General features: G+C 34.8%; 1 protein-coding gene across 2 annotated transcripts in view; it reads left to right on the forward strand.

Annotated features, from left to right (window-relative positions):
- Positions 1 to 25,619, forward strand: part of LOC147073945 (G protein-coupled receptor Mth2-like) — a 421,896-nt gene that overhangs the window by 174,566 nt on the left and 221,711 nt on the right. For both annotated transcript variants that reach the window (XM_085944476.1, XM_085944477.1), the window contains exon 4: positions 8,590 to 8,775. In XM_085944476.1, the coding sequence (XP_085800602.1) occupies positions 8,590 to 8,775 (186 nt within the window). The remainder of the gene's footprint in view (positions 1 to 8,589; positions 8,776 to 25,619) is intronic.

The following is a 25,619-nucleotide window of genomic DNA, read 5'->3' on the forward strand; positions in this document are numbered from 1 at the left end:
AAGATTTGTACCGGACAAACAACCACCGGACATATAAGAATACGACCTAATAAAAACGTTTCAAAAAACCAATGTTGATTGGCTGAAATTCCACCCAATAATGAAGAATAGAATGTCTATAGCGAGTTCTCTGCATGAATGGTGGTTACTATTTAAAATGGGAAGGTAAATATTACCAATTCGCTATACACCCACACCGTTAGTTTTTTATATAATATTATGTATTCCAGCGCTCGAAATGGACCGGAACGCACCGGAGCACCGTTCCGGTTCATAAAATCCACAAAATTATCGCTCCGTCTCGTGGAAATATTAATTTGACCGTCTGAGCTAGATATTTCATATAATAAAAAAATAACACACTTATTTTTATAAATCACATTTACAATTAATGTAATTATAGTATTATATAGTTGACATTTTCGTAAAATTATCGAGCGCTCCGGTTCGTACAATTTTCCATTTCGAGCGCTATTGTATTCTTTTTTAACACTACAGCAGGCCAAGGCCTAATGACAGTGGAGTGAAAAATTAGTGTAATTAGTAATGGAAGTGAACGAATCACAAACACCATTTTATTTTGAAAATTACATAAAAAATATGTAGCATATAAAAAAATAACCTTTCCGGAAACTGAACCCGGACCCCTTGGCTGATAGATCAGCGTCTTACCCACTGGAATTCGATTTTGAATTAGTCAGAATGAATCGTGTATTCATTAGTAAATCTTCAAGTATTCATAAAGAAAGTGGTTTTTTAGTATACATATATATACACTGCTGTATGTTGTTGTTTTTGTTGTATGTATGTCATTTATTGCATTTTATATAATATAGATAATTCCTCCCAAACAAAACTAACCAGCATGATTTTATTTCAGCAGAAATGATATATGTAGGTGCCTATAAAAGCAGTCGTGGTTTTATAATTGTACCTGTTTTTAGTTATAATATTTAATGGTATATTTTGCTAGTATTTAATGTTATGATAACGCTGGTGCGACTAAATGAAGAAGCTAATGAGGAAAACCTTCACTCTGCCACGAGAGAAACAAAGTGTCACGAGATACTTTTTTTATTTACTGCATTTCAGCGTGGATACGATTGTTAGCCATGAGGGAATGGCAAAGAAGAAAAACGGTTGACGAAGACTGAGTCTAGTCTAGTCTAATCATGCCGTTTGATATTTAATCGAATCACATGACATGTTGCTTAGATTACTTTGACGTGGGACAAACGGGTGGCGTACGTGCGTGCGCGATCAGAGTCATGTGTTCGAATTTTGAATTGAATGAACTTGCTCACACTGAAATAAGTAGTATTCCCCGTTGATTAATACAAACACAATAGATCCATATTGTGGTTACTTGATAACAGTGGTAACGTCACATTTTAAAAATTGTCGCAGAATTCTTTTGAAAAAGGCCTTTAGAAAAAATACAATATTATTGATCGTTATTTTTTTGCGGTTTCAGATTGCGTCTAGCACACCCACGATTATATTATTGTGATATCGTCACTGTTTAGGCAGAGAACACTAATTCTAAAAAATGACATATTGAGTTAGTACCAAAATGTTCCTTATTTCAAACTTTACAGTCTGGAAACCTTCTTAATAAGTAAACAGTCTTTATTTTAAAGTCATCCTTTTTACGATTACTTAATAAATTCACATGATAGACCATTATTTCAAACATTCAAACAACTTCAAAGGCAAATTACTCAAAACTAGTATTCTCCAGTTAGTGTGTTCTGCCAGAACAGAGACGATATATTATTACGATGAATAAGACAGATGTGAAGCAGAATAATAAAAATGCGATAATATTTATTACTAATACTTAAATGAAAGGATCGAATCTCAATTAACCAAGATAATTATACTTGTCAAAATATTAGTGGTAGGTACCTACACTGGGACCGTATAAATGATATTGTTAGTCAGGCAAAAAATTACTCTATTTTGAAATAGTCATGATCCTCAGTGAAGGAATAAAAATGAGAGAAGTTTATCACTTTAAATGTTACGAGTGAGTTTATTCGCCAAAGTTTTTATGTACCGTCAGACTATAAGCGAACTAACTCGCGAGATCTTGTCCACATCAGTGGCGCACCCAGGGGTGGGGGGGGGTTGTCAAGGGGCCCTGGCATCCCTGAAACATGAAAATTATCGGAATGATTTTAAACATTGGAAGCCAATAAACTATACCTTTGGGCTTAGACAAATAAAAACACGGCAAAAAAATGATTTGTAATTCTCCAGCGGGTATTTTAGAAAAAAATTCTTAGATTTTATTTTTTAACACAAAAATTTCGAAACACTAATGTCGGGTTTTTTTAGAAACCTAATCCCTAATGGAACTGTCAAAAAATTCTCGGTGTCCACCCGAATTCCGGAGTGGTATAGGTCATGGCTGGAGAGGGCTGACAGGGCTCTAGCCTGGGGGCCCGGGCTGTAGGGGGCTCGGCGTGTCGGGTTGACCAGATAAGTGACACATCATAAATTAGCTTTATATTTTAAAAATCGACAACAATTCATTTTATAAGTACCCTTAATTTGAACTAGAACACAATTTGAAAAACGTTGATGTAGTGTTTCACCTTGCCTTTAATCTTAGCGGTAGGTAGGGGGGACGCCAAATATCCTACCGCGGTGTAGGTACACCGAGTGGAATAGACAAAAGACCGATAAAGAAGCTGTGAAGAAGAAAAAGAGCCTATGGGACTAATTTACATTCTCCTCATTGGGCTCCCTCAATATTCCTGAGTGCGCCACTGGTCCACATCATAGCAAGCCATCAAATATTTATTTTGACTTTTGTCGTATTGACGACTAATCAAATTTTTAGCATATCTACGTCTTAATCTGCAAACCAGCTAACTACACTTATGACCAAAAATTAGATTTTGATAACATTGTGTTATAAAGCATGTTTTCTATGCATTCAAATTTCAAACTCCTAAACCTTTAAGTAAATGCGTTATCGTTCTTCACGCAAAACAGCCAACTGCAGGTAGAGTTGGGTATTTCTCGAGAAAATCTCAATCCCGAGATTCGGGATTTCCCGAAATGATGAAATTTTGAATTCTCGAGATTCGGGATTTCCAGAAAATAATTCTCGAGATATTAAAAAAACCTGTATAAATCATAAAATCAATGTAAAAACAGACGAATTCAAAAAAAATGTGATTTTCTTTATTTACATAAGAAGATAAACAAAATACAAGTAGGATAACAAAAATAATTCAAAACATTATTTATTAAAATGGAATATCAAATCACACAGACTCTCAATCGCTGCGTCTAACAATTACGTACGCTTTTGAGATACAAAATTCTCTGATGTTGCACAAATTGCGCTCAATTTGAGTCAACGTTGGCTTAATTGTGTTAAATGCCCCGATCAGTCTTTGAACGTTATGTGTTTTCTGTCTACTTATTTCATATAGAAAATCGTTTTTTTAATTAATATTTGATAATAAAGAAATCCCGAATCCCGAGATCCGGGAATTCCCGAAATGTTAAAAAATCAATTCTCGAGATTCGGGATGGAAAATCTCGAAAATTTCTCGAGAATTCCCGTCGGGAAATTCCCGAAACCCAACTCTAACTGCAGGTGCCAAATGTCCAATATCGTAAATGGAATAAATCCGCTCTTTATATAATTTTTCTTTTTAATAAGAAGATAAAGTTGTGTATTATTTCATAGTGCAGCTTATTTGTAAAAAAAATATTTTTCCGAGTGTATATTTGGAATTGTTAAATTGCACTCAATCTCTTCTCCTTCCTGAAACTAATCAATAGCAAATCAATATTCTTATTGAATCTATAAAATTGGAGCAATACTGTCTGCAATGCTGCACGAATAGCGCGTATTTAAAAAATATATCAATACTATACGGCCATCTCTTGCAAGGTAGATAGCTCGCGGTATACTGTAATACGTACAATTTACATGTAACCAAACATCCGTTATCCTTAGATTGGAAGTACAAAGCGCTAACTCTCCTTTACGTGAAATTTTGTAGTTTATGTCTGCAAACTAAATTCACACATATCTTAATTACACTGAAACGTCTCCCTTCTATTAATTATTTTTAAGTATGCAGAAATTGTAACGCAAACAATCATAATTATGTAAACAAATGAACTTCCGCCAGTTTTACAGCCTGTCCCGCACCTAGCTTCCGTTTCCGGACGACGTCACGACTTCGGGGCAGGCTGCTTCACTCTGCTTCCGGTCTGCGTTCGAGGATTTGCAAGCTTCAAAAGCTCGACCATACTTTATGTTTACATTGCCACGCCTGAAATTTTATTTTATATCCGTTCATGGTTATTGATTTTAAGCTCTGAACTGCATTGAAAAATTATCATAATTTTTATCTACGATTTTTCGATTGAAATAATGATTATATTTGAATCTAAAAATAGGCTTTAGAACGCCGCAAAACTCAAGGTTGACTACATTCAGACCGTGCCACTGAATTTCAAATTATGATGGTAGTGCTTGTGATCGATTATCTTCGAATGCAATCAGTAACGTCCCTAGACAAAATGCCGCCCCTAGGCAGCTCCAAAATGCCGTCCCATTTTTTATACTTACAGTATTTTTTCATCATCCTTTCATGACTCCAATATCTAAGAAATGTGTTGTATAGATACATTATGGATACATTGGCAAACATATTTGGATACATTAATTATTATGTAAGTATGAACCGTCCTATAATATTCAAATCTGCACGTGTCATCAAGGACGTGACGTCGGAAACGGAAGTAATCTAGACATCGCGAACCCGACAAAAAATACAATCTTGTCAAACCTCCAATATTAATTATTCATACATTTTGTTTCCAACCAGTAAGCTGAATTCTTTAATGGGAAGATACGTTATTACTAAGTTTAGGTAACTATTTCTAATATATACCTAATGATTCTCGTCGCCCCCAAGCGACGCTCAATCTGCCTAACCCCACGGGACGTCACTGAATGCAATTCGATAACCCGTTCGCAATAAATGAAGATTTTAAATGTTATAATTATTATTACCAAATATTTCAAATAGAACAATCATCACTTCCTAAAAAAACAGTTTACCATTTAATGTATGAGAAAAACTAGCACTACCATCGAAGTTTACAGATTCATGTCACAACCTGACTATAGTGATCCATGGTGAAATAACATCTCTTTGGAGTTGGAGCAGCAGTGACTTATGTCATTGTCATTATATTGTGGTCTGTAATTTGAAATCTTCCCAAACTTATATATTATAAAAAATAACATTAATAAATTCTAAATTAAATAATAATTCCTAACTCTCATTTTATTATAGTAAGTCGATACTAATTCAATGCACTAAACAGCCCTCATTTTTATAACAATAGAGTACCTATTTACGATGAGTTAATATTTAAAGGGAAGCTCAATGCTTCTTGTGACACGATACGAGCTGTAATTTAATAAATTGTACGTTCATTGAACAAATTTGTCTTTTTAATATATATTAATGTATAGTTGTTTTTATCATTTTTTTTAAAAAGATAATTCATAGATTTAATTGACTTTTTTTCTTAAATAAAGAATAATCGATTTTTTTTGAAAATAAAAATAATATGTATAACTTGAAATCATTTATAATTATATTGAATCGAACTTTGGTATTATGAACATACCAAATTTTTGACAGAATATTATTATTGTATTATGCTAAAATGTCACGTAACTCATTTTTAATCGAAAATCATGTATACCTTTAATTATTGCCAATTAATGAAAAATTATATTTTACCACAAATATTGCCATATTGCAAATATTTAAATTTTAAAACAAATTAGTATTCAAATCATATTCAAATGTGTCCAAACTAAATAAACCAGACAAATGTTCATAAACATTCAATCAGTATCATTGTATGGATGGCACGTAACTGAACGTTGCCGAAAATACAACATGGCGCTTGTAAGCAATCTAAATTATTTATATTGAAACATAAATGTAGTTATTTTCTGCTACATTTATTTTTAAATGATACCAAGAAAGTGAGCAGTGACTATTATTTTATTATTCTTGTGATAGAAAATTAGTAATAACCCCCAAAAATACTGAGGGGATGAATTTATTTATTATAATATTAAGATAACATTAATTCTAGCTCGGTAGTAGTACTTATTTCGAGGATATTTAAATGTTTATCTAATTTAAAAAAAAATCAAAATTAAAATGACTATTATGATTGAATGTCGATAAAATAATGATTTCAAACTGTAAAAACAGTCGCCTTTGGCACAATTTTGTTTACATATTTTGTACACTGGTATAGTATAGAATATTTTGAGATGTTATATACATTTTCACTGGTATTACTTTAGAAGCAAATTTAATGTGTATATTTCTGAAATATTCCAAATACTAAAAAAATATCGGGGAGGGATTAATACAAGACAAAGGTTTGAGAAGCTCTAAACTGTCAAAAAGTGCTATGTTTTAACAGCTCTTCTCGAGTATATTCATTTTAATAGTAATAATCATGTCGCACCCTGGGAATAATAGTGGCACAAGTCCAAATTTTTCATTTTTGAGTTAAGTATACAGAAATGTTCCAAGATATCATTTCTATCCGCACAAATAGCGGCATAACTCTTAAAAGTATAATGGTGGCCTTATAGGTATTTTTGTCATTATCATAGTATAGCATTTTACTTGAATTCAAGCAGAAATAGTGGCACAATGATCATTGTGCCATAGTTATTGCGGATAACATTCAAAATGAGATGACTCAAGTGTGCAATTACTTACCCAACTTTACGCTGTTATAAAGTAAATTAAAAAAACTGATTTAACACACCAAAATTAATTATTAAAACTGCTCTCCTGTAAAAACAAGTTTTCGAGTTGTGTCACTATTATTCCCCGGGTGCGATGTGAGCAGCAATTTTGTTATATCTAGTTAAATTTGAACCTTTTTCATCTGCCGTTTTCTATGTGTGTATACTGACTTATTATATCTTATCACCGTAATTTTTCCCAGGTAGGTTTTTCTTTTCTTATATTCTTAAGTTAATACCACTTTCCCCTATACTATAAGTATACACTTTAATGGTTGTAATCCTTTTTGTATTATGTGTGACGTAATTATATTTGAATGTACATACGTATGTGTTTCTTATATATAACAAAATGATCGATTTTGTCAATATCGAGATGGAATAAGGTGAATTATTTTATTTTTTAGACTTATATGTTATAACCTAAGAGTATACTCATCTCTCATGAGCAGTATTGATAAATAATGATAATATCAAAATAGTACATTAGCACGTATTTGCTCGAGGCTACTATAACATAATATTATACTATACGAGATATAAGCTCATTACTTTGCTATATAATAATTAATATACTATAAATATAAGTAGGTAAATTAAATATATTATTATTGTCAAATTTGATAATGTTATCCAGAATTATGTGATTTTGCTTTTAAGCTAAATAACCCATTATGATATGCCATTAATCCTGCGGTGGGGTACAATAACAATACGATATATTATTAGTTTTGTTTGATATATATTTTAGAATAAACTGGGTGTATATATATCACTGGCAAACGTTGGTAAGTGTCGAAATCATGTTATGGAGTAATTGTAATTTGATGTTTGATATGCCCTCTAAAATCAAGCATAATGCTAATTTCTTTGAGCTTTATGATATTATGTTCTATTTTGGATAACCTTGAATATTTTGTTCTAGCAAACATATTTATATATAGACACATAATCCATTGTTAACTCTAAATACCGAAATTATCGACAGCCCCGCGATTAATATTATATTATATACAGCATTGATAGCGATCCCGAACGATTTAGGTGTGGGTAAATTTATACATTTTACAGTTTTACAGTTTAAGAAAATATTCTTATTTTCTTTCGACCATGTTCAATCCTAATAGAATCATATGGGCCTCCACAGAGTGAAGGTTTGTATTGACAGATTTTGTTTTTACGAGAAATGGATGTCAGCCACTTGCTCAACCTATTAAGTCCAAACTCTGACTCATACACAAATTGAACAACAATATTTTTTGTACTTGTCAGACCCAGGATTCGAACTTGGGACCCACGACGCAATAGGCCAACGCTTAAGCCGCGCGGCCATCGTGGGTCAAAGAAAATATACTGAATACTAAAACAGGCCATCGGGCTCAATGACATTTGTGTAGTGAAACAGTGGTATAGTAATTTAATTGAAACAATCACATACAATTAGACTTTGAGAAAATGATATAAATATATTGTGACTTGGCCGGGAATCGAGCCTTAAGCTCTCGTATGAGAACCATGTGCCTTATGCAGTCCACTACGAAGGCCGCGCGTATGTTCCTACTATTATTTACGATTTCACGTGATGGTCCATATAAAGAATGATTTTTATTTCATAAATTTTAAACGCTTTTATATTAGTCAAATAAGCTTCAAAACATTGAGATTTTTACCTATTACATTACCACCCCCTTTCATCAGATACGATATTGGAGGAAGGTATCTTCAAAAACAATAATAATTTATTTTCTCTTTGTCCACAGTAATGCTGCTCTCTGTACCATTCCTCGTCGTGACCTCGTTGACTCACTTCCTGTTCGAGGATATCAGATGTGCGCACTCCTTCGCGCTTGGAAACCACGCCGCATGCCTAGCCGTGGCATACCTCTCACTGTCAATATCGCAGATTTTTTCGCCTAGCGTACCAAATGTCATGTGCACAGTTGGAGGTATGTATCTAAAGCTACAATCATATTTGCCAGATTCAATTTATTTTACTTTTACATAGTAGTGAACTTTGCAAATTATGAATTCTGGACGTTCACAGTACGACATGAGGTAAAAAACAAAGAAATATCTAACGATATTAACTAAGTATATGTATTGTATATAAGATTGAATGATTAGAACAGTAATATCACATAAAAGTAAGTACACCGAATGAGCTAAGTAGACCCTATTCAAAATATATATTATAAAACAACACCCACACAAAAGAAACCAGAAACAGTGGACGATTTGTATATCTGGGATTGACCATTAGAGGAAAAAGTGGATGTGAAACAGAGATAAGAAGCCGCACACAGTGTTTGAGTTTATCCCATATTCTTCCACACTCGAGATCGGTTGCCTGTTACCATTATATCTGAGTTCCCTGGTAAGTATGAAACAAATTTTAAATTAATTACTGATGATAACGGAATAATATAAAGTAATATAATATCACAAAGAAAATAAGTTCATAATAATAAATAAAGAAAATAAAATCATACCCGTCTTCCTCTGGGATAGCATAAATATCACAGAATTACGAATGATACTGGTTGAACATACATTAAAATACATTAAAAATAATACCTACATACAAGCATTATAAATGAACCCACAAAGAATAAAAAAAATGATTTAAAATAACAATCACTCTTGAGGTGGACATGGATAACATTGCTGCATTACCCAGAAGAAAACGTGTCGGAAAATTCTTTTGATTATCATAAAATATTAAAATTAGTATTATGTATTCTTATTTTTCGGATCGATGTAATATTCAAAATAACACAATAAATTATTTAGATTAAAAAAATAAACGAAGGGTATTAGATATAATGAAACAGTAGCTAGAAATCTCCTAGTACGCACCATAAAACACCGAAACTGGAGTATATACGTGATGAAAAATACCACTGACTGACACTTATTTTACAGGGGAAAACTCTTGGATAAAGAAGTTGGGAGAAGAAGAAGGACTGATTTTCTAGGTGTCTGTAATTCTTCCGAGTGTGTTGCTAACTTTTTTTGACGGACATAATATGCCAGTCAGGATAAGAAGATAAGTTAGTTAACAGACGGAAATGGTAGATTTTCTCAAATATATTAAACTAAAGGAGAAACAAACAATTTAAAGGACGTCATAGTTGTTTATGAAAAGTTTTTTTTGTTTCGTATCTAATAAACAAAGCATCGCTCATATTTCATAATATGTTATAAAATTTATTTTACTGTTAATATGATATCGTCACTGTTCTGGCAGAAGAAACTAATTCGAAAAAAATTACATATTGAGTTAGTTATACAAAAATGTTCCTTATTTCAAACTTTACCGTCTGGAAACCTTCTTAATAAATAAACAGTCTTTATTTTAAAGTCATCCTTTTTACAATTACTTAATAAACTCACATGATAGACCATTTCAAACATTTTAACAACTTCAAAGTCAAATTACTAAAAACTAGTAATCTCCAGTTAGTGTGTTCTGCCAGAATAGAGACGATATTATAAGTCTAGCTTAATGCGAGAGTAGGAGCAGACCCGGTGCTTGGCCCCACGGTGATGGGACGACACGGCCTCGGTGACCCCAACGATAATGGTGAGCGGCTCGTAGAATTCGCCACTCTGAACGAGCTTGCAATCGGAGGCACTGTTTTTCCCCACAAAGACATTCACAAATATACATGGACGTCTCCTGATGGACGCACGAGGACGCAGATTGACCACTTCTTATACAGCTTGAAGCACCGAAAGGAACTTCTCGACGTGCGTACTTACAGAGGCGCCGATATCCATAGCGATCATGAGTTACTTATTGGAAACATCCGAGTAAAACTCAGTCGCCAGGCGAGGCCTCCAAAGTGCGAACGAATTGACGTTGAGAAGCTCCGACGCCGAAGAATTCGGACCGACTTCGAAACTGCTGTACGAGATAGTGTAGATCGTATCTACGAGCGGCACAAATCTGAATCCGACCTCATTGAGGCGGACTGGAGCCTCATAAAGAGTGCGATTGTGTCGTCGGCTCGTACCGTCCTTGGTACCAGAAGGAGTGAGCAGCCAAAGTGGATGTCTGACGAAACGTGGGTTGAAATTGGTGAACGAGCCAGGCTGAAAGCCCTGAGAGACGAGGAGAGAGACCCCGACCGAACCGAGGACCGCCGGACTGACTACCAGACCCAAGACAGGGTAGTCAAACGATCCGTGCGGTTGGACAAGCGCAATTTTATGAACCGGCAAATTGAAGCGGCAGAGGAGGCAGCAAGCAGAAATGACACCAGGAAACTCTTCCGAATCACCCGTGAAGTCTGCGGCAGGCGACCACCGACTCCCGGAGCCATTCGTGGTCCCAGTGGAGCAATAGAGTCTGACGCAGAATGCGTCAAGAAGATTTGGAAGAATCATTTCTGCGGAGTGCTGAACCGCCCACCCCCCTTGGATCCCTTTGACATATCTGCGAAAGCTTTACTTTTGGACATTCCCCGAGCGACCGACATTTCCGATTGCCCGCCCACGCACACCGAGATAAAATCGGCTGTGAAAAGGCTCAAGAACGGAAAGGCACCGGGGGGAGACGGGATTCATCCTGAATTCCTCAAGTACAGCTTGAGCGCAATCCTGCACCCTATGTTTCATCTGATGACAAAGGTGTGGGAAGAAGAGCGCTGCCCAAGGGACTGGGTGAACGGTGAAATCATCACACTTCTTAAAAAAGGTGACCCTCTAAGCTGCGACAATTACCGAGGCATTACGCTACTCAGTGTTCCGGGAAAGATTTTGGCAAACATCATTTTGATGAGAATAAGGGACCCAATAATGCACGTCCTCAGGAAAAACCAAGCCGGGTTTCTACCTGGTCGAGCGTGTGCAGACCAAATCCACAACCTTCGATGTCTTCTCCAGCAGAGCCATGAGTTGAACAGTCCGATGGCCTGCTGTTTTGTGGATTATGAGAAGGCTTTCGACAGTCCGCACCGCCCCTCCCTCTGGATGATACTGGGAGCATACGGGATCCCTCCCAAGATCATTGCCATAATCAAAAGCCTGCACGAGAATAGCGAATGCTGTGTCAGAATTGGAGACACTGTCACGGAATGGTTCGGGGTCACGACCGGAGTCAGACAGGGTTGTGTCCTTGCACCGTTTCTCTTTATCATTCTCTTTGACTTCATACTACGGAAGTCAATACCACCCGACCGAGGCATACCTGTTACCCCCACGGTGAAGCTATGCGACCTGGAATACGCCGATGATGCTGTCCTATTCGACAACTCAATCGAGGGCATTCAAGAGACAATCGACAGGTTGCATAACAACTCCTCTCGCGTTGGTTTGAAAATCAACGCGAAGAAAACCAACGTCTTGTGCAATAGCACCTGTCCTGATCCAGATTTCCCTCTGATTAGCGATGGACAGAGCATCGAGAGCGTCGACAGCTTCAAGTACCTGGGGGTACACATCACGGGAGATGGCATTTTGCAGAAAGAGCTCGCTATCCGAATGGGAATGGCTGGAGCAACATTCAACTCGATGCGAAATGTCTGGGACTCACGATTGTACTCGGTCAAAACCAAATGCCGCCTATTCGACGCTTGCATTCTGACGGTGCTGCTTTACGGTAGCGAATCATGGCACCTTACGAAGGCTCAGAGCAACCGTATACTGAGCTTCGAAAACAGATGTTTGCGACGAATACTGGGTGTGCGGTGGTATGACTTTAGGAGCAACGAGGAGATAAGAGAACGTACCAAGCAGCCTCTCATCACGCTGAAAGTGAAGAGGCGACGTTGGACCTGGCTCGGCCACGTGCTGCGGATGCCAGAAGAGAACTTTAACCTGGCTTGCCTGTTCTTCAAGCCGACCGGATTCCGGCGTCCTGGAAGGCCGCTAAATACAATCTACAGAGTGTATACGGCGGAGCTACGGGATGCTGGTTTGACCTGGAACGAAGCAAGAAGACTGGCGAGCGACAGGGATTCTTGGAGGCGCCGCGTGGTGTCCATATGCTCCAGTTAAGGGGCGGATATGGGCAAAGAAGAAACATAACAAGGTGACAGTGCCTCCTGCCAACATTATTGTCTAACAATATAGGGTAAAAGTATTCAATTCATAACTAAAGAACACGTATATTGGAATACCTATGCGTGTGAGCGAAATGCATATAGCACGATTTAACCAGGCTGCTATAATTATCACAAATTAGTAATTAACGATTTTATTTTATTGAAATACTTTATTGGATTCAATTAATTGTAAAATCAGGTCACGTCGTCATACAAGAGAAAGTGACCAAGTGCATTTTTTACGAAATTGGTTTTATTGAATATCTGACATCTTACTAACATAATGGTTGTCTGGAAAAAATGACCAACTGAAATTCAGCCTGGAAACATACTATCTCGAATTTATCAAAATGACTATCTGCATTAAGGCACATTTTTTGCCAAGCAAAATTGACTATTAGACACATGGTCATTTCTCTTTGTAATCTTTTACAATAAAAAATCACTAAGTGACAGTTTTCCTTGTAGTAGGTATTCTCAACTCCGTGGAGTTAGTCATATATTTCTTACAAAACGTTTGGCGTATCAATTTTCTCTCATTGTAAAGTGGTAGAGTTCGTTCATAAAATGAGCTGTAGAAGTAAATTAATGGTGGAAATGTGTCAAAACCAATTCAGATGTGAGTTGGAATCTATTTGTTTATCCATTGTATAAACATAAAAATCTTCAGAGCAGCTCAATCCCAACGAAATAAAAATAAAAATAGTGATACCATATGCAGTAAATGAGTTAGGAACCAAATTTAATGCCGCCTATTTGATGCTTGCATTCTGACGGTGCTGCTTTAGCGAATCATGGCACCTTAAGAAGGCTCAGAGCAACCGTATACTGAACTTAGAAAACAGATGTGTGCGACAGATACTAGGTGTGCAGTGGTATGACTTTATGAGCAACGAGGAGATAAAAGATCGCACTAAGTAGCCTCTCATCACACTGAGAGTGAAGAGGCAACTTTGGACCAGAATTTCAACATGACTTGCCCGTTCTTTCAGCCAACCGGATTCCGGCGTCATGGAAGGCCGCTAAATACTATCTATAAAGTGTATACAACAGAGCTACGGGATGCTGGTTTGACCTGGAACAATGCAAGAAGACTGGCGAGCGACAGGGATTCTTGGAGGCGCCTGGTGTCCATATGCTCTAACTAAAGGGCTGATATGATCGAAGAAGATCTTAAATTACTTGCTGCCAAAATAATGAAAAATCAGTATGAGCGTGTCAGACCAGGACACATTCTCCATAAAATATTCTTATAACGACGACGTTCAAAACCTGTCAGTGTTTGGGCGAGGTCGGCCACTACTTGTTCCCCCATTAAAATACTTATTCAAAGAAGAACTCAATATAACCAGGCTAATAAAGAGATATTTTGTAAAGCTGTGTGATACTGGAGCAATTCCTCGTGATTATCATGGATGGTACAGATAACTTGCTGAAAATATCATGCCAGACATGCCAGACAGGGCACCAGAACCCAACATGGATTCTCAATCTGAAGCAGAGTATTTTTTTACATTAATTTATTTTAATGTACTTATATTTTTGTAACTTTTGTACTTTTTCATGTAAAGCAACTAGGTATAGGTATTTTCCATAGAAAATTAAAAAAATGTGTTCTATTTTCACCATTCTATTCAGAATGCACTCAAAATAAAGCCAATTTAAAGAAAAATACCTATACTTCATTTTTGTTTTACCTGTATTCTAAGAATGAAAAGTGACTATCTGCAATTTTTCCATTAATTCATGGGTGGTAAAACTGACCAACATCATTTCGTATTTTTAAAGGCTAGAACAAAAGTGATTTTTTCAAATATTATAATTTCATTTTAAAAGTAAATATCATATCTACACCCACAAAAATAATCAGAAATGTGAATGCAATATAAGGATTTTTTAGATTGATTACAAATGTTAAAATGGCTCTCCTGAACAATTTACTATTTTGCACTTGGTCACTTTCTCTTGTATGACGACGACTGGTGTTTAATATAATTGATCCATATGACGTCTGAATCAAGGTCTCCTTATATTGATTACATGCTCAATATATAGGTATAATATATAGATTTATTGTACTTGCGATCTTCCCACGGACAAACGTCAAGGGGAGAATATCTTAGGTCACCCGTATAGCAGTTGTTTCAGAAAAAAACATCATAATCTATCGATTTTATGATGTGAACATTACAATTCATGAAAATACACACTAAAAATTGTGGGAATATAGCTAGTTTTTAAATTTACATATTTATTCGTAATCTAATTTAATTTAAAGGTATCCTTTATTTATTTAAATAAAATCATTCCTTGCTTTAACATTTAACATATTATGTGACTAATAAATTAAGTGCAGCGTGCATGAAAGGAATACAATGTGGGTTTTTTGTTTGCGATCACGCAACAAAGACGCGTGTGAGAAAGAGACAGCTTATGTCTTACAGACATATAGATAAATCAAGACAAATATTTAATGTATCATACAAAAGGCCCTTTTAAGTTTTAAATAAAATATCATTCTGTTTGTGGTGGCGAAAATGTCAGTTTTGTAGATTGGAGTTAGAGTGAATGGGACAACTGGGCTCCAAGACAATTGGTCGCCGCAATATCAAATGAAATAAATAAACGTTCGTTATATTTTATATCAGTTTCTATCTACTACTTAGTAGTTTAAATTCATTTTTCTCTTAACATAATATTTTTTATTGCGGATTGAGAATTATCATGCCTGAGACTACATATAAAAATAAAAGAATTCTCTTCTCGTTGGAACTTAAACATATGCGAAATTAAATCATTATTTACGTGGGCATATTCAAATTCTCACAAAGTATTAAATAAAAATATAATAATATAAATAATATTATTAAATATATATTTTTAAAGTACCTGTAATTCACGAACGTCTATTTATTTTCGAATTTCATTCGACTTCGTGGCGCCCAGTTGTCCCGGCGCCGAATCGTCCTAGACCCGAGTTAGATGCGTATTTTGTATAGTCTCAAAAGTGGAGATCACTTTGATGTGATGACTGATATAGTTCGCAGAGGAGACGGCATTCGATAAATAATAAAAAAGGTACTAAAAAGAAAAATCCTGTTCGTACAAATGTAAAAAATATGGAAAAGATTCTCTTTCGTTATTCCATGACTTGCGGGAAACTTATTTACAAGCATGCTAAATTATTGTTGTAAGTCGACATCGATATTCGTAACTAGTGTTGCGGGTGAGTATAAAGGGTGTTGTAGGCGAGTATATCGAATATCGATTTGGGAACACGCGTAAAGAAACGCGCGACTTTAACGAAATTAAAAAAACCTCTCCCGCAAAAACGTCAAATAAATAACTCAGCCGATTGAAAAGGAAGGAGAAGTGTATTGCGAAATCGCCCCGATCCATAGGGTAGCCTGTAAACTATAAAATAGTTCACCAAACTGAGGCGATAATCGATATCATAAAATATAAACGATAAAATATCACAGGCAATAATTGAGAAAATCAATTGTGATGGGCAGCAATTTTATTATTAAAGTTTCTTAGCTCTTGATTTAAAATTTTGCCTCTACGTGCTCCTTCAGAACTCCCACTACTGTACTGTTACATTATGTTGTGTCCACACTGGCAACAAATTGCTGGTAACATCATTAAATTTCACGATAATTATCAAAATTTGTTTGACCAAAAATTATTTTAATCTAAAATTTAATGAGGTTGCCAGCAACTTGTTTCCAATGTGGACACGGCTTTAAGGTTAAACAGTCCATTACACTGCAAATATTTCATTTAATATGCACTTCGTTATCTTCATTGTTAGGCTATTCTAGAATAATCAATATAACATATGCTATGTCGTATGCTTTTATACATGTGGTATTCTTTGGTTCGGCGGAGGATAGGTATTGCAGATGAGATACGATAGCAATAATTATTGTTCGTGATGATGAAGGAGGCGATAATTTATTCACTGTTTTAAATAACTACAAGGGTACAATCGATGCAATATAATAAATATGTATAACTGCAATTCGGTGCGATGTGTCTTTGATGGAAACTTGTAATCTAGTGAGACGTCCAATCGATTCTGACCCGCTAATATTTTCGGTACTGTTCGGTTATCAGGAATACAGCGGAAAATACATTTTGAAAATAGCCGATAAACTGGATTATTTGTTAGGTTAAACTAACCAAACCTAACCTAACCTAACCTAACCCAACCTAACCTAACCTAAACTAACCCAAACTAACAAATAATCCAGTATATCGGGTATTTTCAAAATGTGTTTTCCGCTGTATTCCTGATAACCGAAAGTACCATAATTACAAATTATTTATTTATTTATTTAAGAATACAAAACATTGTGGACATAAAAAATCTAAATTCAAGACGTACACAACATGAGATTTACATTATAAGTCAAACATTACCCTCACAAGAGAGAAGAGAATATAGAAAAAGAAATATATATATATAATAACAATAATAATAACAAAAAAAAAATAATCAAAACATACTTAAGTACAATTTAATACAGAAAAATATAATTTTTGAGAACGAAAAATATACAATTTTATACAGAAAAATACAGTTTCAAAAATAAAATGCAAAGTACATCATTGAAAATGTCTATGTCTTTAGGGAGCGCATTTACTAGTCTTGCACCCTTCGCTAATGGTGCCTGATAGGCTTGACACGAGGAAACGGTTCCAATCCAGAATAAATCATGACTGCGACCACGTAGGTAATTGACAGGCGCATGGAAATTCAAATCCATTAGGACACCAGGATTGGAAACCATCCCTCGCGATAACAGGCAAAAGTGTTTCAACAGCAAAAGAGACCGACGAGATTCAAGAGAGTGAAAAGTAAGCATGCCTTGTAGAAAGGAGAAAATAATCATCTGACGAATTATCGAAAGGAAAATAGTTAAATGTTTTAAAATAAAGACATCGAAGAAATTTCTTCTGGACGCGTTCTAAAATAAGCTTATAGGAAACCTCATGAGGACACAAATAAGTAACATTAATTCGTAATGCTATGAAATTGGCGGCTCTCGTGGTGCAGTGCGTAAGATGCTGGCCTTCCACCCGAGAGTTCTGGTTTCGATCCCGGTGAGGACACAATATTTATGTGTTTTTCTCAAAGCCTGGGTGTAACCACCTTGTACGGGATGTAACGTAGGTGTTCTATTTGTGATTCTGATCGCGCAACAAGGAAGCGTAAATACTCTAAAGAGAGACAAGATACAGTTTAAGTGTTACAGACAGATTGGTAGTCAAATTATTTGATAGTATTTAGGTTTTTTGCCTTAACAGAATCACCAATATGGTCAATGGTTTACAAAAAATAATTCCCATAAACTTAATAACGTATTCAATAATATTATGCAGACATTACTGTTATTAGGGAACATAACGGAATTTTAATAATAAGTTTAAAAGTAAAATATTTGTGAATTAGAAATGCCCTCATCTGTCTCGAATTTCTGTACAATTATTGGGAATTGCCGGTGGACTGGCCTGCTAGGAAATTACACGCATGCGTTTCAGTTCAAACATTGTTCCGTGTTATCGGGATTCGAACGAGGAGTGAATGCTTAAGCGCCAAAACAATATACCAATGGACCAATGCTGGTCTATCAATTTATCCACAGAGTCGAACTGGACTAATTATTATTTTTATCTATTATTGTTGGCAAGACTTTTTTTTTCTCCGTATCAAATACGCAAATAAAACTACGCAGATATACAATGTAAGTACAGGTACTTCATTATATAACCGTTGCCCTACCCTCACTTTACTATATATTTAACTAATATCCTTCTTTTTATGATTGTACCGAGGCTTTGACTGCGACTCGCTGTCATATCGCCTATTCTCGTGTAGAAGGCGATCTGCCGATCAGGTCCTCACTCCAATTATGTTAAATAACTTTAAAATTTTGCCAAGCTCTTCCGTCTTATTCACCACCAGGGCACGTTTCAAGTTGTCGAGCTTTGTCAAGCTTTTGAGTTGTTATCGAAGATATCCGCAATGCGCAGCTGTACTTTGTGTCGTTCATATTTAGGCCATTGTACTGCTATATGTACAATGTCCTCTAAAACAACACATTCATCGCAGAGTTGCGAATCGAATATTCTTCTGAAAGCCTGACATTTTGGTGCCATATTTGATGCATTTAGCTTACGGATTATGATTTATAAATTTACATTGTTAATTTGTTTTTTTTTATTTAGAAATATTTAGTGACATTTATTATTATCCAATTTTAATATACTCCCAACACGTTGTCTAGTTCCAGTATTTATGAGTAATGACCATTTAATGTGCTTACTGCAGTATTAATAGTGAGTATCCAATGTATCTGCTACGGGTTTTTACAAATATTTCAAATATTAAGGGAGGACATGCTCAGCATACGTCAAAATGAAGCTTTTATACTATGTTTAAAAGCATTTATAAAACCATTAGTAAAATTTATGTCAACATTGTTATAGTGAAATATTTACAATATACAAATATATTGATAATCTCTATGATCCCAAATTTGACAAAATTAGGCATTTTATTATTAAAAAAATGGGCTAAATTTACACGTCATTTAAAGATAATTTTAAAGATACTGATTATAAGCTATGTCTTTGACCATTTAAATATGATAAACATTCTACGAATAATGTTTGATTTATAATAATTATTGATCTAAGAATAAGGTAGTATTTTTTTGAAATACACCATTTCTATTGGCATTTCGCAGTGGTTACGCTACAACATACGGCCGTAGCCATAAATTGACAAACGATAAATGAAGTAGCGAGTAAGATCATGTTAACGTGTTTGAACATGAAAAAAATAGCATAAAGGCTCCATTTTGACGTACGGTGAGCATGTGGGCCGTTAAAAAAATATTTTTACACTTGCTCCTTTACTTCATGTACATAGATAATGAGGTTTTCACGTTATTATATCGTAATAATTTGATATCATGATATTATGCGCATAGTGCCTGAAGATGCCGAAAGGCGAAGCCCCGGTGGCAACACCAAACCGGATAGGTAGTAAAAACTTTTATTCAATTAGAATTTACATAACATTTTCCATTATTTTAATTATTTTAATTCAAGAATCGAGATGAAAGTCTACTTATTCGGAATTAATAATAATAATATTATAGTCTATAAGCTTTGGTTTATTATTTTTTTTAGCTATAATTGTAAAATAAACAGACTTCAAAGCTATTATTAGATAGTGTAAATTTATGATTCAATAATATTATGTTGTGGAGAGTCACAGATTTATTACAATATTTTTATATTATTATATGTTTTCGACATATAGATATATGGTATAAATAAGAACTCTGTCATTCTCGAATTGACCTGTATGCTCCCGATAACTATCTTAGAAATCGAGAGCTTGCAGAGCTTAAATGCCTTTGGAATGGCAATAGCTGTTACGGAAATATCCAAATCACATAAACATTCATATTATATTTCACTTACATGATGATGGGCTTAGGTTGACTCTGTTTAATATAATATATATATATTTAAATAGGGTCTACTTAACTCATTAGATATAAGTACAGTGAGGTCCCTAGACAAAATGCCGCCCTGGGCAGCGCCATAATGCCGCCCCATTGTTTTCAAAATATTTTTTATCATCCGTGCTCGTGTCATTTTTGGTCACCAAGGACGTCGAAGGGCAATGAAAGTAAACTAGACATCGCGAACCCGACAAAAAAAATACAGTCCCGTTAAACCTTTTATGTTAATTAATACATTTTGTTTCCAACCAGTGAGCGTAATTTTTAAAGATATTTTCGTTATTAAGTACTCAGCTTAGGTAGCTATTTATATAGGTATATATACCAAATTATTCTCCTCAATTTGCCGCCCTTCGAATAACTGCCGCTCCCAAACGACGCTCAATCTGCCTACCCCCACGGGACGTCACTGTATAAGTACTTTCATATACTTACTTTTTTGCTATGTTTATGTTTACTTTTCTAATTACTATATTTTTGTATAAATATTGTCAATACATACTGTTACATATGGCTTTGGTTTTTTCATGTCATGTAGCGAACGTCTTGAATATATAATTTGTTAATTTCAGTAGTATATTGAAAAAAAATCTTGATGCCGGCCAATGTACTTGCAAGATTTCTTTCTAATATTTCCGAATTATGTAAATCGTTTTAATGTTTAATTAAAATTATCTAAATTCTGGCCTGTGTTTGGAAATACCATAAAATCGGAATAATACGTAAACAATAGAATATCGAGCCTTTAGAGGAAGTCCATAGAGAACAAAGCAGTTTCCATTTACCATCTAGAATGCGGTTTCAAATAGTCTATTCACTTTAACGTATATAAAGCGCGTCCGTCGCTAATGGGTTAAAACTATTTTGTTTTCCTATAATGATTTATTTCTTTGATTGGGTATTTAATAAGTCCATTATATAATACACCATGGGAAATATTTTCATTCATGATTTCCCATTGTATAATAAGGTTATTTTCTTGTACCATTTTCGTCTCCCTTTCTCGGCCCTTCGCTATGTACCGTACCCATTAGGTCCAGTGTAAGTAAGCAGGTCATTCACTGCTTAGAGGCGGCACATTCTAACGGATGACAAATAAAAGAAGCAATACAAAAATTTAGTTTTTATATAACCTTTATTTATAAGTTTTCTAAGTGGAACGTTACTATAACAGTTTAACTGATGTAGCTTTTTCTAATAAACAGTGAATAGTGACAGCATTTTCGGATTCAGCGGAAAATGTTCTGATTTTGTGATAAATGATGATGATGATGTTGTAGCAAGCTCAACCCGTATCAGATTTAGCGCAATGATGGTCAAACAGATGCGTTTTGGATGAGTCACTCTGTGGTTAACGACAGCTTAGCTTTAGCAAGCCAAGGCGCGTCCGCTGTTTTAAAGTAACTGCCATCACGTCGCCTGGTCTTGCGACAATAACTTTGATTTTTGGTAGGTAGGAAAAAAGGAATGAGGGCCACCATAATTATAATATTATATTACACCCACGGTTGCCGCGCGGCTTAAGCGTTGAACTATAACGCAGTGGGTCCCAAGTTCGAATCCTGGGTCTGACAAGTACACATATTGTTTTTCAATTTGTGTGTGATTCAGGGTATGGACCTGATAGGTTGAGCAAGTGGCTGACATCCATTTCTCGTAAAAAAAAAAAAACAAAATCTGTTAATACAAAACCTCTACTCTGTGGAGGCCCATATGATCCTTTTGGATCGGACATGGTCGAATATAATATATATATAATTATAATTGGTCCAACCAATATTAGTTAGGTCACGTTCGTTGGTCTGAAGCGAAACACTAACACGAAACACTAGCAGTATTGAACACGTCGTATAATAAATATTATTTACACTCTTTACATAATATTATGTTATGTAGACAGACGCCATTTTAATAACTGTATACAATAAAAATACTCAAATGAGAAAACACAATTAAATGGCAACCGCTAAATTATCAGAAAGTTGTCTAAAGCAACAACCATGCGTTAAATCTAAAAAAAATAGTATGTAATCAAAAATTTCGTTTAATTTTACTGTAGATTTTGTAAATCACGAACTAAAAATACAAACTCAGAGTTAATTAAAATTATTGAAGGTCTGCAGCATTAGAACTCGAGTTTTTCTCAAACAAATTCAAGCTATGTTTGACTCTACGAAGTAGGAACATTTTTATGCTCCACAGAGTTTTTCTGAATGTTTTTAAAAAAAATCGCTGCTCTTAGCGTGACGTTGAAATCAGATAATTTCCGCATTACACTGCATCGGAAGTTATTTTTGCAAAAGTGAGATAAGCGCTGGCTGCATCGCCCATAGATGGATATCGCTTCTGGCCGATCATAAAGGCCTAACTATTGTTTTATGACAATAATAGAATTGTTTGTAAAATATCAACATGTTGCGTTAAGGCAAAAACGAAATCATGAAAAAAAATGTAATAACAAAAAGACTAAACTACTAGAATAAACATTGATCAAACAACAATAGATTAAATGAGGTACGGAGTACATTATTTATGTATGATACAGAATTCAAACACAAATATAAAACTATACGCATTTTATTCCTGTCATTGGTGTATACTAGGGTTGGAGAACGTTTTTATTTACGCGTGCCAAAATTTTTCGACGTGCTAAATATTTTTTTTATGGGGAAAAAATAAAAAAGTAGTTTTTAAGAATTGTATTGCGATATTAATATCTTTCACCGTGTTTCCAGCCGAATTCATATCTTTTACTACTGCGGCGCGGCTTTATCCGCCGCCTGATGAGGTCGGTGTGATAATATTATGTGTGATGCATAAAGCCCAATGACCGGAACCATAGAGGTATTAAATATAAAGAGGGGCAAGTAATCGGCTTTCTCATACAACTGAATGAAGCAGGCCAACAATAGCCGACAACTTACGAGAAATAGCGACGCGATAAAAAAAATGCAGGGCAACACGGAGGATTTACTTTGGTCATTATAACGTACCAATATAATATAATGTTAACGTGGAAATTTTGCCGCAAATTGATTACCAGCCTGCCTCGCCATACTTTTTCACCATACTTGCCTACTTCACCATACTTTCATATAACCTGCCGCCACTAGACCGGAACCATGCAATTATATATTTACATTTAAACGTAATGCTTATTCTAGAAGAGTATTTGCCTGCAATTTTTTATACAATGCGATCTGTCATTTATGTATGAGTTTTCTCGTTTTCGTTAGCGCATAATATAGGTAGATATTACTTACCTTAGTATATTATTTGTATTTTTTTTAACTTATTTAGAATTTAAACTAGTAATATAATTAAATCTAGATTTTAAACGAAATAAAGTGTGCAACTTTAAACACTTTATAACAAAGCACATATTATATTACTTGCACTGTAAATATAGAAATTGGTTAACGTATATAATACTTGATCAAACTGATTTTATGTATCTAGATGAAACGGTTAAAAACGCGTTTGTTAAATATTTTGTGAGTGTATATAATAGTGCCTAAAGATGCCGAAAGGCGAAACCCAGGTTGCAAAAAACGACTCAAATGGAATAGACAAAACTAAATTCCATTAGGATTTATGAATCGTTAACCAAAGTTCTAAATATTATAAAGTATTTGATTTCAAATAAAAATAAGATTAAATTGTATTTTGTATAAAAATAGACAAGAAATGTATATAATTAATATCGCCGTGGTTTAAAAGCGTCACGTACAAAAATAATAACTTGAAATTCGAGAATTTAAATGCTGGTTATACCCTTTTAGCGGGAAAGCTTTGTGTAAAATAACCTGATGGGGAAATCTCGTGAAAATCGACGCTTGGAAGCGCAGCTAATTTCAGACTCCTATTTAGTTAATACGTTTCTTTTATCGCCTCTAGAATCGAAAGTTCAATTTTCTTTTCACCATACCAGAAAAGCAATTTCATACAAAAAACTATTATAACCATGTAGGCTATTATTTTATTCTATGGCCAATTATCTGAAGTGATTTCCTTTGTTAGCGTTTCTGTCTCTGATATTATTCGCAATATATATATATTATATTCATTTTGATTTTTATCATATATCCACTCAATAATGAAGGCTTTATTACATACCATCTGTGTTTGATTATTACCTATTAGCTTGCTCCACAGATGCAAGACGTTTAAAATATATTGCAAATTAGGGACCACAAAAGCTTTTGAACTTCTTAAGTGGCTTACACGTCGTAATAAATTTATTTGTCTTTTTAGTAAGTATGTTTGGTATTCACTCTGTTGAGATTATCCCATTTTAATCAATGGACCTTAAAAACAAGTATCAGCCGCCGAAATTGTATAGGCAAAGGTCACTACTAAAATCAGGTAATATAGTGAGAAGTGAGTTTGCCTTCTGGGCGAGCTGAAACTCTCAAGTGTCGATAAATGTAGGATAAACTTAAAAAAGTGTTAAAAAGACGTTATTTTCAATATTTACGTTAGATATTTAGGAGGCTTTATATTTTTTTGGGTTTTATGAAGAAGAAAAATCTCGTATCAAATCGTCAATGGAAACTGATTTTAGATTCATATTTATTAAATTTGTTCTGTGACTGTCATACATACATACCAAACTTTTTAGACTAGAACTGTTTCAAAAATTATCATTCTATTGAATTTGTGTATAATATAGTAGTTGCGTGCGGTGACTTTTCAGATCGGGCGTGCTCTTCAAAACACGTGATTTTATTTATCAAAATACCCATTGACTGACGTATTCAAATTATTCCCTAAGTAGGTAAATTTATGAGGAAAGTATGTATTCTGTAAATCAATAAATAATATAACATACTGTTACATTCCCAAATGGTCTCCATTTGGGGATGTCTCTGTGAATCTGGGGAAGCTCAAATCGGTACCAAACCGACAAATAGTAAGGGTTGATCACGAAAATAAATAATAATAAAGCCGGTAATGCTGTAAATTGCGGCCGTTTAAAAATATCTGCAACGTCGCCATTGTCGCCGTTTTTCGACAGCGCTTTCCGTTGAAAGCGAAATAAAAAAAATGGCGGACAATACGCGGCAGATGGTCAGACAGTAAACATTGTTAACTCGCGCTACGCATAAAATAAATTATAAAAAAATGTAACCATTAGTAGATATTAACGTAAATAAACCTTGCCGTTTCCACTACAATTCCGGTGTGTAATTTATCCAC

Source organism: Rhyacophila brunnea, unplaced genomic scaffold (assembly GCF_057557595.1).
Source record: "Rhyacophila brunnea isolate RB1 unplaced genomic scaffold, BYU_Rbru_1.0 scaffold_17, whole genome shotgun sequence".
Taxonomy (NCBI): Eukaryota; Metazoa; Arthropoda; class Insecta; order Trichoptera; family Rhyacophilidae; genus Rhyacophila; species Rhyacophila brunnea.